The sequence below is a fragment of the Podarcis cretensis genome, assembly GCF_951804945.1.
Source record: "Podarcis cretensis genome assembly, chromosome: 10".
Taxonomy (NCBI): domain Eukaryota; kingdom Metazoa; phylum Chordata; class Lepidosauria; order Squamata; family Lacertidae; genus Podarcis; species Podarcis cretensis.
This window is the reverse complement of record NC_137179.1, coordinates 19,943,912-19,962,465: the sequence shown is the minus strand read 5'-3', so window position 1 is coordinate 19,962,465 and position 18,554 is coordinate 19,943,912. Positions and strand designations below refer to the sequence as shown.

At 44.8% G+C, this 18,554-nt stretch overlaps 1 protein-coding gene and 1 long non-coding RNA gene across 9 annotated transcripts in view; one reads left to right on the top strand and one right to left on the bottom strand.

The window, feature by feature from the left end:
* Positions 1 to 596: 596 nt before the first annotated feature.
* Positions 597 to 2,038, bottom strand: LOC307225439. Of its 2 annotated transcripts, none has more exons than XR_013843012.1 (2): positions 1,974 to 2,038; positions 597 to 1,042 (listed from the first exon to the last, which is right to left on the bottom strand). It is a non-coding gene; the product is annotated as an uncharacterized lncRNA (long non-coding RNA). The 2 variants fall into 2 exon arrangements; XR_013843013.1 differs by lacking the exon at positions 1,974 to 2,038 and adding an exon at positions 1,534 to 1,601.
* A 442-nt stretch (positions 2,039 to 2,480) lies between these two features.
* The window catches only part of IQSEC3 (IQ motif and Sec7 domain ArfGEF 3), a 150,485-nt gene continuing 134,411 nt past the window's right edge, over positions 2,481 to 18,554 (top strand). For 6 of the 7 annotated variants that reach the window (XM_079992241.1, XM_079992245.1, XM_079992248.1 and 3 more), the window contains exon 1: positions 2,585 to 3,242. In XM_079992241.1, the coding sequence (XP_079848367.1) occupies positions 2,656 to 3,242 (587 nt within the window). In that variant the 5' untranslated portion in view covers positions 2,585 to 2,655. Of the gene's footprint in view, positions 3,243 to 18,554 lie in introns of all 7 variants that reach the window. The other variant, XM_079992246.1, reaches the window with a different exon arrangement.

Sequence of the window (18,554 nt, the reverse complement as noted above, 5' to 3'; positions counted from 1 at the left end):
CGTGGCCGACTCTGGGGTTGTGGTGCTCATCTCGCTTTATTGCGGAGGGAGCCGGCGTACAGCTTCCGGGTCATGTGACCAGCATGACTAAGCCGCTTCTGGCAAACCAGAGCAGCGCACAGAAATGCCGTTTACCTTCCCGCTGGAGCGGTACCTATTTATCTACTTGCACTTTGACATGCTTTCGAACTGCTAGGTTGGCAGGAGCAGGGACCGAGCAACAGGAGCTCACCCCGTCATGGGGATTCGAACCGCCGACCTTCTGATCAGCAAGTCCTAGGCTCTGTGGTTTAACCCACAGCGCCACCCGCGTCCCAAAAGCTGGTATACAGTGGCCCCAAAAAAGGTTCCATTCTTCTGAGCATATGCAAAATTATTTTCCCTGCTTGGCTGAATAACCAGGACAATATCACACTCTTCTGAGACTGCAGGTAAAGGCTCCAAGCTAGAAGTAGAAGCAGAAGAAGGAGAAGTGCAACTTTCACTCTGGTTTGAGCTATAACATTTATCCTTAAGAAATTAAGCAGAAAATGGAGAAACAGGCAAACTGGGGAATGATACCAATAAGAATAGGAGAATAAAATTCACCAGTAAAGGAGACTTTCACGCAGAACTTTAAGGGAAGGGGGGGGGGGGGAGGGAATGCAATATTTCTGTTACCAATAAATATACCTTTGTTTCATAGGGATTTATATTCTTTTCTTCCAGCTGCTCCATATTAGGAGAGGAAGCGGATGCCAGACTGTTACTGAGAATGCCAGTCATAAGCATGCCAGAATTATTCTGCACATTTTGTATAAAATGTTGGCCTGGAATATTAAGGGCAAAATCTAGAAAATTAGTTCCTATGATCAGGAAAAATGAAGGCAACCCAAGCCTGCCGCATCAGATGGCTGTGGGGTTTCTATGATGTAACAGCTCCTCTTGCTCACGGGGTTGGAAGTCGGAACTGTTCCATGGCATTTGCAAGAAAGCAGTGAGGGAAGCAGGAGAGTGAGGGAAGCAGAGTAAATCTGGGCAGAGGTGGTACACAGCAGTTTCTCTAGAAAAGAAAATGAAGAATCTTTCATGCTATTGACTAAGTGCTGATATTTAAGAAATATGCTATATATGGTGTCCTGCTTTCCCCTCCAAAAAGAATGTAAACAAGAAGCATCAACCCACCCATCATGCAAAACAAAAAGTAAAAAAGATCAGCAAATAACACAGCAGCAATTGGCTGCTGAAAGCTGCAGAATAAGAAAAATACACAGCAGCCCACAACTAGCTAACAGTTTCTGTCGAAAGCTCCCCAAATTGCCATGTTTTGGTCAGGGAATGGAATCTGCTCAAGGATGGGTCTAGGCAGGCCTCCCGAGGGGGTGCACGATGCCCAGCCAGTGACACAACAGAAGTGGCCAACTCCTTCTGTCCGCACCAAGGGGCATGTAGAAGAGGTCATCTGGTGTTGATGGGAGTGCATGGGGTGGGGATAAATGGGGAGGAAGGCAGCCACAGTATACAGTGAAAAGTAGCGGGGCAAGTAGGCTGCACACACGCTATACCTTTGAAGCACATTTTCCCCTCCTCAAAGAATTCTGGGCCCTGTGGTTGGTTAAGGGTTGCTGGGAACGGTATACAGTGGTACCTCGGGTTACATATGCTTCAGGTTACAGACTCTGCAAACCCAGAAATATTTACCTCGGGTTAAGAACTTTGCTTCAGGATAAGAACAGAAATTGTGCTGCGGCGGCGTGGCGGCAGCAAGAGGCCCCATTAGCTAAAAGTGGTGCTTCAGGTTAAGAACAGTTTCAGGTTAAGAACGGACCTCCGGAACGAATTAAGTACTTAACCCGAGGTACCACTGTAGTACTTCTTTGAGGGGCAAACTACAGTGGCCAGAATCCCCCGAGGGAAAGAGTGGGCGTCGAAGTCCGCACGAGGCCACTTGCCGTGTGTCGTTTCCTTTTCCACACAGCCCTTTATTTTCCCACCTCGCTTCCTTCTCCCACATCCGAGTTTCTTGCTCCCCCGCACGTCGTCCGCCTTCCTTGCCCCCTACTCCCTCACGCTCCCCGACCCTCTCCTTGTGCTTTCGTGACTCCGCTCACCTCCCCCCCCCCTTCCGTCCCGCTCCTTCCTCCCGCCTTCCATCCTTCCTGCCCCCGCGCTCGCTCGCTCGCTCTCCCGCCGCTCCCTGCTGCCCCCTCCTCCCCAATTTCTCTCCCTTCACCCGGCTGCGCGGGGCGGGAGGGGCGAGGAGGGCAGGCCTCTTCCAGAAAGGCTCGTCACGCGCTCCTCCCCGCGAGCCTCTCTCCAGCCCGCCGCCAACTTCGCCCCCTCGCCCGCGTCTCCCCGGGGGAAGCGCCCGGGCCTCCCGGCCTCCTTCCCGCCCGAGCGGGTGGGCGGCGCGTCTCCGCCCTGGGCCCGCCCCTCTTGCGCGTGACGCGGAGGCCGCGAGGCTGCCGCCCGCCGCCCTTGCTGCGTGTGTAGGCTCTGGGCTGCGTGTGCGCGTGTGTCCACGCGAGCGAGGGAGCGAGGAGAAGGCGCGCGGGCGCGGAGGCGGCATCCTCCTCCTCCTCCTCCTCCTCCTGCTGCTGCTGCTCCTCGTCTCCCCTCGGCCGGAGTCCCCTGTCAGGCGGAAGGCGAGGCGGGCGGCGGGGCCCGCCGCGGGGCATGGAGAGCCTGCTGGAGAACCCGGTGCGCGCCGTGCTCTACCTGAAGGAGCTCACCGCCATCGTGCAGAACCAGCAGAGCCTCATCCACACGCAGCGCCAGCGCATCGACGAGCTGGAGAGGCGCCTGGACGAGCTCAGCTCCGAGAACCGCAGCCTCCGCCAGCAGCACGCGCTGCCCGAAGAGCCCACGCAGCAGCAGCAGCAGCAGCAGCAGCAGCCCAGGCTCCCCGCTCCGCCGCCGGCTTGCCCACCGGGTCCTCCCCAGGGCCAGCAGCAGCAGCAGCAGCAGCAACCTTCGCCGCCGCTGCCGCCGCCGCCGCCACCTCCGGAGCAGCCTGGGCAGGAGCAGCTTCAGCACCCGCAACACCTCCCGGCGCCTCCGCAGCCTCCCAGCAGCAGCAGCAGCAGCAGCAAGCAAGCTCAGGCCAGCCCCAGCGGCAGCCGGACGCCCGCCCCCCACCAGCACCCTCCGCTCCACCACCACCACCCCGAGAAGGACGGCAGGGAGAAGAGCTGTTGCGCGGTCCTGCTCCAGCACAAACCACCCTCGGCCATCGCCAAAGGCGTCTTGAGCAGGAGACCAGAGTAAGTCAGGAAGGGGAGGGGAAGGGGGAGGGAGGCGAGGAGGAAAGAGGGGGCTCTGGGTCGCCAAGAACCAACCCCTCCCCCGCCGCCCCCAAAATGAGAAATTCATTTATTCGGAGCCTTCATACATCCCGCTTAAGGCTGCCGTCTCCATCGGTGTGCAATCCGGTTCAAAAGACGGCAGGAAGATGGTCCTAGGAGCAAGGATCCTGCCCCGCATACTGCCGCTGCGATCTGACGGAGTAGTGGGCGGGTGGGGAAATCCCTTCCCCGGTGTATTTCCAATTTCCATAGGATGCCAGAGAAACGAAATGCTGCCTCGGCAAGGGGCGTTCGGTTCCCTGCTCCCGAGCTTCCTTTCTCTTATGTGTGATGATATATCGTCAGAAGAAGTTTACATTTTTGAAAACACAAGCCACTCTCCCCCTCCCCCCTTTCTGTTGCAAAGCATGCCTTGGTTGTTTTCTGCGGTTGTAAATATGTTTGCGGTAGCCAAAGCAGGAAAGAAGGATTTCCTAGGAAGGCATAGGCTGGTGTCAGATTTTGCTCAGTTGTTTGGGCAGTGCAGCTGCTTTACAGAACAAAAATTTCCAAACCTTAATAGCTCCTATTACACAACTAGGATTTCCCCTTTCATTAAAGATGCAGTAGGAAAACATTGCAGATACCTTTTCCTATTGACACAAACCCTTCATATATTTGTGGTTCAGATTTCTTTTACCTGTGGGTTTATATAGTGTGTTTGGGTGACTCTCGGTTTCTGAAGTGGCAAAGAATTGTTTTAAGGGGTTTTCTTTATCAGCAAAGAAAGCCTGGTTGTGTGTTTGTGTACAGTGTGACTGTGTGAATCTTATATATGCATATGTGTTATTCAAGAGCTCAAATTTTGCTGCAATGAAGGTTCTAAAGTGGTACAGAAGAATCGTGTTTTTTCCTGGGTTATGCATAAACTGAATTGTAATTGCCTAGTACCTTTGCAAATGCATCTAGCTTAGAGATATCTCACCTTTCTCTCCAAGGTCTTTTCAGGCAACAGATTCCATTAACCTCTTTGCATACATGTGGATGATAGAAGCCAGAGCTGCTATGGTACAGGGGAGAGATGAGAAAAAAAATTCACTTGCAGGTACTTCAAGGATGTAGAAGTAAAGCTGCGTTTTTAAATTCAAGCCTTGACCTTTGACTTTAATGGCACTGAGGCCCATGAACAACATTTCATTTATAGTTTCAGGAGTGGGTTTCTTGCTTCCTTCTACCCTCTCCTATTTGTTGTAAGTGGGGAATCTTTTCTGATCTTCATTTGTATATAGGATGTTTTCTGTAAATATGGGACTAGCAGCAGAACTGTGAAATCTTTCATTGTTTGGAGAGGTGGCCCATTTCTCTCTGAATGAGGCTGGTCAGAGAAAAGAACACATAATGGTAGTCATCTTTCCCTCAATGTGCAAAATGAATATTTCTCCAAACTATAGCTAGCCCTTTGCTATGAACAGCTTGTAATCAAAAAGTCAACATCTTTTTTTATTGACTAATAGTAGTATGTGTTTTGCAGGTATGTGTTTTGCCAGGGGGTAAGTAAATTGCAGGATCGGGCCCATATTCCCTCCAAATGAAGCTGCAAGGTCTCTTCTGCTGCAAATTCCACGTATTGAAATGGAATTCAAACGGCGCTACTATATCAGTGTAAAAATGATTGTGTTAGAGAGGAATCTCAGAAATCTATTTAAAAAACCCAAAACCTAGTGGGTTTTATGCAGTGAAGCCAGTGTTACAAATGTAGTATTGGCAAGATTTCCCTTTCATCTCCTCCTAATTTCTCACATACGTCACTAAGCAGAATGATGAGTCGGTTTCAATGCATGGTTCTGGTTCTGAATAGCTCTTTCCTGGGATACGAATCTTATTTATTGCAAACAGGGAAGAAGGGGATGGGACTATACCTGGTTAGTTCTTATCCAAATGCCCAGGTAGGAAGGTCTTCAGGACTCTGGCACTCATTGTTGAAAGGAGACAGCAGAGCAACCCCTGGTGCCCTCTCTGCTCACTGTAATTAAGATAGCCTTCTGTTTTATTCTATAGCTTAGCCAGAGAAAAAGTTTGAGTGAAGATGCAAAGTGCAACATGTTTAGGAGATTTGTCTTAAACACCCCTTATACATAACAAGAACTTCCTCTTGAAATATATTTTACTGCTTTTGACTACTGTGTTGAATATTCCCCAAGTACCTACAAGGCAATACCAGGGTCTTTTTATGCAGTAAATTTTGGGTGGGTAGGTGGTGGTGACAGGAAATATGGGTTATTGAAAGTACCCTATGTTCAAAACCATGCGTGAGCAAAGCTATCTCTACCACCCTTTGTCTATAATATTCTAGCATTTTCACAGTTGTAATTTGAACCCTAAATGCTGTAGTAGCTGCTTTTGGAACTGCTTCTTTCGTCTGATCCGGGACTCCAGTTGCTTGACTGGAATGATAATCGGGGTAGAAAATGGCCACTCTCTAAGCAGTACACACATGAGATTCCTTAATATGTAACTATCATGTATGGGTAGAAGAGGCTTGAATTGATTCCCTCCCCACATCACCTGAAAGGGCTGAATAATGATATTGTAGTGCCTTGCAAATGCATTATGTTTTGGAAACAAAACTGCAGACAGCTCATTCTGCTGCATGTATATGTATGCCCTCTCATCTTCAAGGACCACTCGAAGGTCTTGTTTTATTATGATATCATTACTGTGATATCATTTGGGAACCAGTCTGCTCTGAAGACACTGTAGTCATGCGTTAGAAGAGCTCACTGTGCAAAGCACAGAATGGAAAGGGGGTTGCTCTGGACTTCATAAAATCCAGATTGAACACATTTGCTGTGCTACTAAGTTCCCGTGCTTAGTCCTTCTATTATCTTCAGCTAAAGATGTCATAAAAGGGATGCCGGTGGCGCTGTGGTCTAAATCACTGAGCCTAGAGCTTGCCAATCAGAAGGTTAGCGGTTCGAATCCCAGCAATGGGGTGAGCTCCCGTTTCCCGGTCCCTGCTCCTGCCAACCTAGCAGTTCGGAAGCACATCAAAGTGCAAGTAGATAAATAGGTACTGCTCTGGTGGGAAGGTAAACAGCGTTTCCGTGCGCTGCTCTGGTTTCGCCAGAAGCGGCTTAGTCATGCTGGCCACATGACCCGGAAAAGCTGTCTGCGGACGAACATTGGCTCCCTTAGCCAGTAAAACAAGATGAGCGTCGCAACCCCAGAGTCGTTTGCAACTGGACTTAACTGTTAGGGGTCCTTTACCTTTTTAAAGTTCTCATGTATCATGGTTGGGAATGCATATTGTGAAGAGAGCACTTTGGGGTGGCTTTTATATGGGGGTGATCCACTGGGGAGTTTTCCTGCATGCCCTTGCACACTTCCTGGTGTGGTGCTGGCATTGTGTAGTTTCATCATGTCCCCTCCTGTTCTTATGACCTTGGAAGTGAAGCAGTCACATAGGAAACTGGTTTGATGCCGTAACTTCCTGTGCCAACAGTGTTGGCATGGTAGGTCTACAGTCACCTGGAGGCAATGGTTTTCCTTTTACAGGTACTGGAGGTGTATGAGGAGGAGCTGTGCTGCAGTCCCCATCCCCCCGTCATTCTAGATAGATATGTAAAGGGCCTATTGGCTTCCATCCTGGTCTCAGGGTGTGCTCTGAAGGCACATGAGGCCACCACGTTGATGAAACTAGTTATATCTTGATGTGGCTAGTTTTTGGATGGGTGACCATCTAAGAACACCACGTATGCATTGGAGGAAAGACTGGATAGCAGAGTAACAAAATAGACAGGTAAACTTCACCACAAAGAACTATACTCCACAAAGCACTTAAACAAAGTTACCTTTTGAACAGTTCTCCATCTCTGTCTTGCTCATACTTGGTTATCAGTAAGTCCCATTGATTTCAGTGGCATTTGCTTTCAAATAAGTCCTGTTCTGAGGATGACAGCTTATCAAACTCAGCTCTGTGGCATCGGTGTGTTGCATTGCCAGTACAATGCTGTGTTTTGTGAACTTACTCTGGTGTAGCTCTTGGCATTCCTCATCCTAAGCACTTGATGTACTACTGGTGAGTCTTAGCATCAGGGTGCTATCTGGAGGCTTCTGTGAAATGAAACTAGCTTAAATTCTGATTTTAAAAGTGCCCTGTCTTTCTTGAACTCAATGTACTTTTTGTACTTATATATATAAGTTAATCATTTTATAAAAACAGTATCAGAGCTGTAATGAAAGAGCATTACAAGCAAAAATAAAGAGCCAGCTAAAAATCTCGGTCTTTTGGGTGTAATAGCAAGGCATGTTTGAACAAGAATACAGGAACACCTTCACTACTCTGTAGGATTAATTTTTAAAGAGAAATAAGGACTGGAACTGATGAGGTTCCCCAAGGAGGTAATTCAAGATAACTGGAACTACCAGTTAGGTCTTTTTCTCAACCTTGCTGATGATACTTTGTGAGTGAGGTTACCTAATGGGGATAAGGATTCTTTCATTCATGCTGAACCCACGCCATTTGTGTATCCATGTTTGTGGCTCAGGATGCCTACTCACATTCTGAGTTTTGTGACATCGGCTCATCTTCTTTCCTATAATTCTATGTGTTCCCTACTCCAGTAACTCTAAATAGCAAAATTTGCATCTGTTATACTGGAGATGGTTTAAAGTTCTCCCCAACAGGGTCTCACTTAGCTCACTTAGAGCAGTGTTTCCCAAACTTGGGTCTCCAGCTATTTTTGGACTACATTTCCCATTGTACTTGCTAGCTAGGGATTATGGGAGTAGTGGTCCAAAAACTTCTGGAGACCCAAGTTTGGAAAACACTTGAGTTAGACGCTTGTAGTTACCCATGAGCTAAATCAGAGATAGGGAACCTATGGATCTCCAGGCGTTGCTGAGCAGCAACTGCAATCAGCCCAAGCCATGGTCAGGAATGATGGGAGTTGTAGTCCAGCAACATCTGGAGAGCCGCAGGCTTCTAAATACAACAGTTCCATCTTGATAGAGCAAGCAAAAGGTAAAATGTAAAGTGTTCATGAATCTTGAGAAGGTGTACTTTGTGTCTCCAGCCTGAGGGCAACAGCTGAGAGAGGAAACTCGGGAAGCTAGCTACTTGCCCATCTAGCCCAGTTTTGCTTTTCCCTCTAATTAGCATGGTTCTCTAGGGTCTCTGATGGAGAAATGGCTTTCTTATCACCTGCTATCCGAGCACTGGAGATGTCAGGGTTGAACCAGAGCTTCGGACAAGACAGGATAAAAGTAGAGTCATATATACTTAGAGTGGGTACTATTTACCTCCAGGAAGGACTATAGTTCATTGCTAGAACATCTGCTTTGTATGCAGAATGTTGTAGGTTCAATCCCTGGCATCTCTTGGTAGGGCTGTGAGAAACCCGTCTGAAGTCCTGGAAGGTGTCAGTGTAGACCGGACTGAGCTGGACAGACCAGTGTCCTGACTCAGTACAAGACAGCTTCCTATCTTCTTCCACTAAGCCTTTAACCCCCGAATCCCCATCCGCTAGCTGAAAGAAAGCCTAACTGCATTTTTCTGTGCATTCATCCCCTGTTACCCCTTCTTCTTTCTGCCATCTCTTCCTCCATTTGTAGAGATGCAGATTTTAAATGCCTTGTAGGTGGTAGGATTTGTTTCATTTATGTTGTGCTGTGAAGCATTGTGTGGATTGGTGGTGCTGTGTTCATAATGCTTTCCCTTTGTAAATGTTCCTTAAAAGGAATTGTAGGCAAAAGCCACCAAAACACACATACAAATTCACAAAACTGTACACTATAGTTCTAATAACAGCGAGTGTTATTTATCTGGCAAGAAAGAGATCGCTTATGCAGAGAACTGTTAATTGCTGCTATGCATAAAAGGTGGTTGAGGCCTAATGCGGATCTTTCCTGCAGAACGAGAGGTGGAGGAATAGATGGGAGGGGGGGTGCTTGTGTTGATTTTACTGCGGGAATGAGGCTGGTTGCTCCATTTCATCCCTCTTTTCTGTCTAAGAACCTCTTGCACGAGTGCTGCTCTTAAATCTTTAGAGGCCAACCATTTCCCTCACCCAAATGCAAAAAAAATAAATTAAATTAAAAATAAGGTAATCTATTCTGGAATGTTTGGTGTCTCCCCCTCTCCTACCCCCAGAAAAGCATGTCAGATTAGTATCCGACAGAAGCAGGCAAGAAAGCTACCTTGATCAGACAATTTCCTGTTGTAAGACTCAGCTTCAAATTACTCCCAGATGCATGGAGCATAATTTCTGCCCCCGCACCATTTTTCAGAACACTAGGCAACCATCCCCATTTTTGCTGTTCCCTCAAGACCCTTTTTATGATTGAATTACAGCAAGGGAAGAATTACACACCTTAACCTAGATGGTCTCACATCCTGCTGCCTTCCTATCTTGACAGAATTCTCTCGGTGGGCTCACTTGCATAATCAGAAGCCCAAAACAGGCATTCCTGGGCACACAGACAACTTGGTTGTGAGTCTGAACCATTTGTGTGTGGCGGGGGGGGGGGGGAGAGGCAGGAATTAGAATCCAATAACTTACAATGTTTGGGGGCTTTTTTTGTCGCTGACCTGTAAAAAGCAGACATTAAAGTGTTTCATGGTTTCATGCTCAACACAAATAAACATTGTTAGTCTGAATTATTTAAAGTAACTGTCATCAAGCCCAAATTATTGACGATGCAGAATACTGACTGCTGGGCCACTTGAGTGATACAGATTGTGCCACCTTGCTTGCATTAAAGAGGTCAGTGTTGCAGGCAAAAGGACCTGTGTAAATAAGAATGTCAGGCGAGCCTGGCTACTGGGCTAGCTTTTCTTGTCCAGCATCCTCTGCCCCACAGTGGCCAACTGGTCAAGTCATACACAGGCAGGACAAGAACACAATAGTAATAAAGAGCATTTATACAGCTGTTGAGTGTGTGTGTATACCACCCTTACAGTGAAAGTCAGAGTTATTGTTATAATGCAGATGTGAGGATGTGGCACAACTAAGGTTTGGTAACTTCAAGTCAGGGTTTGGGGGTAGAGGGTAAAGTTTTCAGTGTGTGCGCATAGGAGAGAAAGGGAGTCAAGATTGCAGCATGGTTCAAAGGCTTGCTCTTAAATATATTCAAGGCAATTATGAATAGAGAGTGCCAGTGTGCAATGTTTGCTGTTGTTACATCATAGGAATCAGCTATGGGTGTTTCTGAATAATAATGTGTGGTCTGAAATGTGAAGTAGAGTGGGGTTTTTTTTTTTGGGGGGGGGTGGGAAGCCTTCCAATAATGAACTCATGTGGCAAATTCTGGCAGAAATGGAGTCAAACTGTGGTCAGTGTGGAGCAAGGTATTGGCATATTTGGGGAATCCTAATGTTTTGTGAAAGTACAGAGAATATATATGTCTAAGGGGGCACAAACCAATCCTTTGAGAATTGAGCATGTTGGCTTTCTGTTAGAAAAGCCTGCTTAGCTTAAGTAAAGTAACTTCATCAGCTGCCTTAAGATGACGGGTAGCTAATCTGTGGTCCTCCAGACATCGTGGAACTGCAATTTCCATCACCACTGACCACACTGCCTGGGGTTGATGGGAGTTCGAGTCCAACAAAATCTGGAGGGCCACAGGGTTGCTACCTCTTCTTAACACCATGCCCTGAGAGCTTAGGGATTGGATAATGTGTGCAATCCTGTATATGTTTACTCAGAAGTAACTCAGAAGTTAAATAAGCATTACTTCCATGTAAGGGTACATAAACTTGCAGCCCTAACTTTTAGCTGAATTCCCTGCACGTTGATTTGGAAATAAATCCTACTGTAATTCACTTCAACTTACAAGGCCCATAGATGTCTAAACTAACTTTCTCACTAGATTTCAGTAGATCTATGGTTTAAAGCATGGTTTCCATGTTGGCCCTCAAGGAAAAGAAACATGAAATAGCTGAGAACTTTTTTCTTGCCTCATCAAGAGGTCTGTGTTCTTCAAACACTTGCACCCTCCTTGTATCTGAATAAATTTTGCGTTGCCAGGAACGAAACCTGATTCTGATGAATCAAAGATGTGTTCGTGCAACAGAAGTGATTAGTCATATGGTATAAACCCAACCTAGTGCTGGGTCGTCCCCCCCCCCCCGATTCTTAGGGATGCACCACCCTTGAACTCTGCTGTATTTGCCTTCATTTCTGTTCCCCGTAGGTATTCTTTGTGATGGGAGAAGCCAACAAACCAAGCTCAGCTACTCTATGTGTCCAACCATACTTTCCCAAGCATTAGAACTTCACCCTTTCTTTGTCCCCCATCTTTCTGTTCAAATTCACCCCAACAATTTCTCACTTGGGCTCTAGATGTATGATTATTTTTATAGACATAGATATGGAACCCCCTCTCCCTCCCTCTCTCTCCCCCTCCCTTCCTGTGCGTCTTTGTGCAAAGGAATGCAGAAAATCCCTAGTGGGGCAAGGAATAATCGTTGCCTTCCAAGGCTGTTTCTTATTTTTTAAAATAGTTGGGATTTTCATTATGCGCATTATGTGTGTAACATGCTGTTTGCCCTCCAGCAGTGGGTTACGTTGCATCTTACGTAGGTCTTACACAGGTCTTACGTAGGTCTGTTCACAAGATGTGAACCAAAAGATAAATATGAGAACCATTTGGGGGTTTTTTTTTTGTTTTGTTTTGCTAAGAGTTGAGGCCATTATGTTCTTTTTTTTCTTTAGTTCAATAAACACAATTATGTAAGTTTCAAACAGAAATTGCATTTGCAGGAGGTGCTGTTCTCCATTTGGGGGGGAAAGCAGGCTATGCATTAGTTCTTTATATAATGGATTTTCTCTGCGATAAAGTCGTTACACAACCCCAAACAGCTACTTACTTTAGCACTAAAATTAGAGTAAATATTATGAGCCATTACTCGCGTTAAAATAATTCTAGCTATATTTGTTCATTGCCCCAGTAAAATGAATATAATTGAGTAATGATCCTGCATTCTCAGAATCTTGAGTGATTGGATTTAAAGAGGGGCAAGGGTTGAACACAGCTGGAATAAGAAACACAAGACTGACTGTCTTCCATGCCAACGTCTTGTTCTCAGATGCAGCCATGATGCTTTGAGGCTTTATCTTCTGTCATCACCCAAGGATGTCACCCTGAAAATTATGGCAGCAAATCAAGTTATGAAGTGCACATATTTATCTGCATTCTGGATTTGTTTGCAGTGCTGATGCACCTCCTTTGTGATTCTGTCATTCCTCCCAAAAAATGGAAACAGTATCCTTCCAGCTGAATGCCCAGGCTCAACCAGGGACACGGTGTTAAAGAGTTCAGGACAGAAGAGTTGACACAGAACAGATTCAGTACCATGGACAGCAATTAAGCTATCAGCCTGTTTGAAACAGAGTTGTGTCCCAATGTCCTCTTGAATGTTCTCCACTCTATTTGTGGGTAGATAAACTATGGGGTAGGAACCATTTTACTGAATTTCTGTAGGGAGAAGAAAAAATTGCAGGCTGTTTCTTGATGGGGCGATGGTGGTATCACAGGTTTTTTCTTCTCCTCCGAATGGTAGTTCCACCCACTTTTGCCACTGAAAGTTGAGCAGATGTGTTGACAGCTTAGGCACTGTTTTGTATTCTCAGCAATACTCCAATTCTTGCATTATGATGGAATGTTGTGAGGGAAGGGAATGGCAGGTACCACACAAAAATTCTGTAAAAGTGGCCTTTTCCTAAGGGGTTAGAAAGAAGAAAATATTTGGCTCATCTGTAGTTTAAAATGTATTGAACATGTATATATAGTTTAAAATGTATTGAACATGTATATGCATCAAGAAATGAAGGTGTTACAGCAGTGATGTACGAGCCAAATATCCACAGCTTTTGCTGTAATGATTAAAGGACACTCCACTACTAACAGGTTTAATGATGCAGGTCCAGTTATTACTCCTGATCTCAGGCAGGTGAGTCAGGGACCTATGAGATTTCATCTACACTGTGTGGTGGACCTTTGAACGAGACAGCACTACAGTGGAATGATGATGATCATCATCCACATCATCTTATTATTTATATGCTGCCCATCTGACTGGGTTGCCCCAGCCACTCTGGGTGGCTTCCAACAAAATATTAATAGACAAAGAACCTCAAACATTAAAAACCTCTGTACAGGGTTGCATTCATATGTCTTCTAAAAGTCAGATAGATGTTTATTTCCTTGTCCTCTGATGGAAGGGCATTGCACAGGGCAGGCACCACTACTGAGAAGGCCCTCTGCCTGGTTCCCTTTAACCTCACTTCTTGCAACAAGGGTACTGTCAGAAGGCCCTCATATGAAACCATGGAAAAACAGATCCCACATCAATTCTTCAATATGTAAAGAAGACTATAAAAAGTGAAACAAATATTTGCAAATGCTCAAAATTCACCAGCATTTCCAGTTTTGCCACTCATCTGTTGAAAGTGAAATACAGACTTCAGAATTTTAAATACAAACTTCTAACCTCAAAATGTGAAACTCAAGTCATTGCCATCTCTTGATAGCTTTAGCAGGCATCAAATTAGTCACCTGACTAATACCATTGCATGTCATCCATCAGATGCTAAAACAATTGCATGAAAAATATAAATGGGTGTCAGCCATTAAATGGTGTCAAATACACATTACACATCAACTGCCAAACAGCAATTGTCATTCATTCATTGAATATTCAAGTCAAATGTCATGGTATGTCAAATATTTGGGAAATATTAAGCAAATATGCAAGTATATTCATGATCAAAATTTGCAGTTTGAAATTTCGAGCAGCAAATTAAAGTCCTTCACCAAAGGAACTGTTTTGAATTCTGCCTTTTAATAGACATTCTGTCATTTAAGAGATATTAATAGTTATTTCAAAACATTTATTGCAAATAGGAGTCTGCAGAACTTGTACTACATGTGGGTGATGGATGCATGCTGCCTATTTATAAGTCCAGGGTACAACAGAACCCAATTCCTTGACTGAGTTAACTGGGTTGGTTCCAATTCAGGATGGCACTGTGATCACAACTGCCCTATTTATTAAATCATCTGAGTCAGTTGTTCATGTGGGCAAGCAATTTTATGCCATGGTTAAGGCAGGGACCTTCCAGAGGCTGTTAGGCTCCAATTCCTATCAGCCCCAGACAGCATAGCCAATGGTCAGGGATAATGGGAATTGTATCTGGGTTATTGTGTCAGACTCGGACTGGGCTGAAATCCCCACTCAGCCAAGAAACTCACTGGGTGACCTTGAGCCAGTCCCATACCTTCAGGCTCACCTGTGTCACAAGGCTGTTGTGAGGATGAGGTATGTGTGCTGCTTTGGGCTCCTTGAGGGTTATGTGCATGTAATACATAAATAAATATACAGCAGTCATTTTAACTTACCGTTGCTTAGAGAGCAAGGAAAATTGCATGGCATGAACGGAATAATCAGGTTTGTGCAACATAAAAATGCATCAGAGCCTGGCAAAGCAAAATGGGTGGACAGTAGCATGGATGCAGTGAGACATGCCAGGCAAAGAGCCCTTGGCTAAGGACCGATCCCTGTGAAATTCAAGCTGAGAAGTGAATGCTTTGGCAAAGGGACCCAGCCAAAGAGACTGAATCCTAGTGTGGAGAACTGATAACCATACAAGATGCGACACTGCTTAAGAATGCTGCTCCATCGCAGCAGAAATAAGGGCTTTACTGATGCTGTCAACACTATAGGGCGCTAGGAGCAATAGAGCACTCTAGATCTGCTAGTCTGACTCTTGGAACCAATTGATTAAAGTACACCAGGACCCTATTTTGAGTAATATGAAACACATTTCTGCCAGCTGAGGTCATGCTTGGACTTGATAAAACCTAGACATGGTAGAATGGACTGTTGTCAATTCAGGCTGCAGGTAGAGGGATATTTCTTCTGAATGCTCCTCCATATAGAATCGGAAAGGTTTTAGGACAGGGGTCTGCAACCCGCGGCTCTGGAGCCGCATGTGGCTCTTTTACACCTTTGCCGCGGCTCCGGGGCAGATACTAGCGAGGGGAGGAGGCGCATTGTGCGCCCCAACACTCCCCACTGTGGCGGGCGCTGTACTGGCTGTGACGTCGCATGGGAGCGGTGCGTGCATTAGTCACGCACCGTCCCGACGTCACCTTCCCGCCCTCCCACTACATTGTAAGGGGCATGTACGCTGGTCACTGCATTGAAAGGGGGCATGTACGCTGGTCACTGTTTTGAAGGGGAGTGAAGAACACACATACACAAAAAGGTAACTTGTTAATTTAACGTTTATTTCTATGAGGAGGAGTAATTCTGAGGGGTCAAACAAAGAAATAATAAAAAAGTGACAAAAAAGTTATTTTTATAATGACGAGTTTTGTGGCTCCCAGTTTTCTTTTCTTCGGAAACAGGTCCAAGTGGCTCTTTTTGTCTTAAAGGTTGCAGACCCCTGTTTTAGGAAATCATAAAGGAACTTTTTTTTTAAAAAAGTGATCGGTTATCCAGAGGCTGAAGCAGCACAGCCATTTAGCCCTTCAGTTGTCTCTCTTGTAGACCACAGCTCCTCTTACTACACTGTGCAGGCACTACTGACCCATCTTGTTGGCAGTGACCTGAGGGGGGTCACTCTTTGTTGCTGCTGTTGCTGATTTCATGTTTACATTACCCTTCCTTCCATGGGAGTGAACAGCAATAAAAATACAATCTATACAGTAAAAGACTAAGAATACTGTATATCCTTAAGAACCCAATATAAATAACGCCAGCTGCTGGGATTGCAGGAGACATTTGTGAACAAATATATCTTTAGTCTGCATGTACTAGTGACACATAACGTTTGTTCTGCACTTGTCAGAAATCAATCTTTTAGTGTGGCAGCACCTGTTCTCTGGAATTTACTGCCTATTTGTATTACGCAGGAGCCTTCATTGCATGGTTTTTGACACCTTCTAAGAGCTTTTATGCTGCTTAGACAAGCCTACCTTGTAATTTTTTTACCTTCCCCTCCGCCCTTTTAAGCTGCTGATTTTATCTGTATTTTGATAATTCACAGAATCATAGAATTGTAGAGTTGGAAGGGACCCCCAAAGTCATCTAGCCTCCTGTAATGCAGGAATCTCAGCTAAAGCATCCCTGACAGATGACCATCCAACCTCTGCTTAAAAACCTCCTTGGAAGGAGAGTCCACCACCTCTTGTGGGAGTCTGTTCCACTGTTGAACAGCTCTTACTGTCAGAAAGTTCTTCCTGATGTGTGCTTGGAATCTCATTTTTTTGTAACTTGAAGCCATTGGTTGTATTATGTCCACTGTTTTTCATGTCTGTTTTTATTGCTATTTTTTAAATGAATATTTTATACCCCTTAGAGATCTTTTTATTAAGTGGTTGGTGCGTGTACCGTATCTTACCATGTCTAAGACACCCCCATTTATAAGATGACCCCTATTTTTTTTAACCCCAAATTAAGAAATTAAGTTACTTAGCTTTTTTTGGGGGGGTGGGGGAGGTCACTTCCGCCAATCGCTTACCCATCTGCCCGCCACTGCTGATTGCTTGCCACAGCCACTGCCAATTGCACACCTCGCCGCAGCCGCCAATTGTCTGCCCGCTCACCGCCACCAACAGCCCACCCGCCCACTTGCCGCAGCCGCCAATCACCTGCCCGCCTTGTCACAGCCACAGCCAATTGCCAGCAGGCCTTGCTGCAGCCACCAATCACCCACCCAATCGCCTCTGCCAATCTCCTGCTTGCTGCTACCATTAATCACATGTCTCCCCTCTGTATTCACTATCTGTGTATAAGATGACACCCAATTTTTGCCAACTTTTTAAAAGCAAAAAGCATTGTCTTATACACAGAAAAATATGGTATATATGAAAAAATAGGTAGGGGACAAACATTTCTTACCTTGGAGGGGGGGGCATCCTGGCAGTGTGGTGAGTTTCAGGTAAAAGGTACTTTTTAGGAAAAAGTATGGGCTTTACCCCTTGACATACTTTGAGTGAAGACTTTGGCCCTTCAGTTTATTTGAACTAAACACCCCCTGACATACATGAAATTTGGTACTGATCAGTTATCTTACCTAATAGATTTATGACAAGCAGAATTCATCCTGTGCTAGCAAGTCTTCCACTTGAAGTAGAGGGACAGTCAATTAATGCTTTAAATGCTGTGTAACAAAAATCTGATCTGATTCTTTGGGTTTGTCAGAAAAAAAATGTATTGAGGACAAATTAGGATTATGACCACGTATTGTCTAATGGTGGTTCTGGCTGACTTATTAATGGGTGGTGATAATGCAAACTATTATTAGGGCTAAATGTGATGTAAGCGCCACATCTGCTGCTGTTTCTCAGTCTCTTTTTAAAATTCCTCTTAACATCAAATAGAAACAGCATGTGACATGAAATCACGATGTGAGACAAGGCAGGGAGATGTGTCGTTTTGTGATGGCTAATTCAGCTCATTCCGTCCAGATGCTAAACTGGGTGCTGCTCATAAACTGGGGAAGGATCCAAATTCACCAGCTTAGCTTAAAAAGAAAGTGTGGGATCTATGCAGGGAAAAATGAGCTAAATTAGAGTATATCAGAAAATTGTTTGTTTAGATATCCTGAGATACAGTAGGCTTTTTGTTTCCTATTGGATAATTCATTGGCAAAGTCACCATTTTGGAAACACAACGAGTTGTTTAACCCATGATTTCACAAATGCATTCTGGAAGACATAGACTTTTAGTGGCTGATGAGTTAACTTTTATGATGTCAATTATGTAACTTAAGATAATTATTTTAATGTTTTTGTTTGCTATGTTTTTATATTATCTTACATTTCTAAACCACACTGTCACCATTTTTTGTGAAGGGCAATATAGAAATAACTAATTATGTTTTTGTTGTAGTTAATCTTTAAGGTGCCACACTATTCTTTTGTGTTTTTTAACAAGCACAGCGTTTTTTAAAATACTGATTTGAATTGATATCTGATTTATTCTTTGCTTCTTAATTGATTGTACGTGAGTTTTCTTTGGTTTGTAAACTTTCTTTGGTTTATTAATTGAACAAAAACTTTAATGGAAAATTCCTTTTGCCTTTTCCTGAAACCATTAGGGAGAAGGAGGCACGGTCGCCTTAGCTGGTGATGATGGGATGATATAATAGTAGCCAGAAGCTGCATATGCCATTCATTCACTTTATAAAGACTGGCTAGAGATAGTCAGAACTGAAGATAACAAGCCTGACACAACTGCTTACAGATTGTATTGCTTTCTTATTTAAATTCTTATTTTATTTG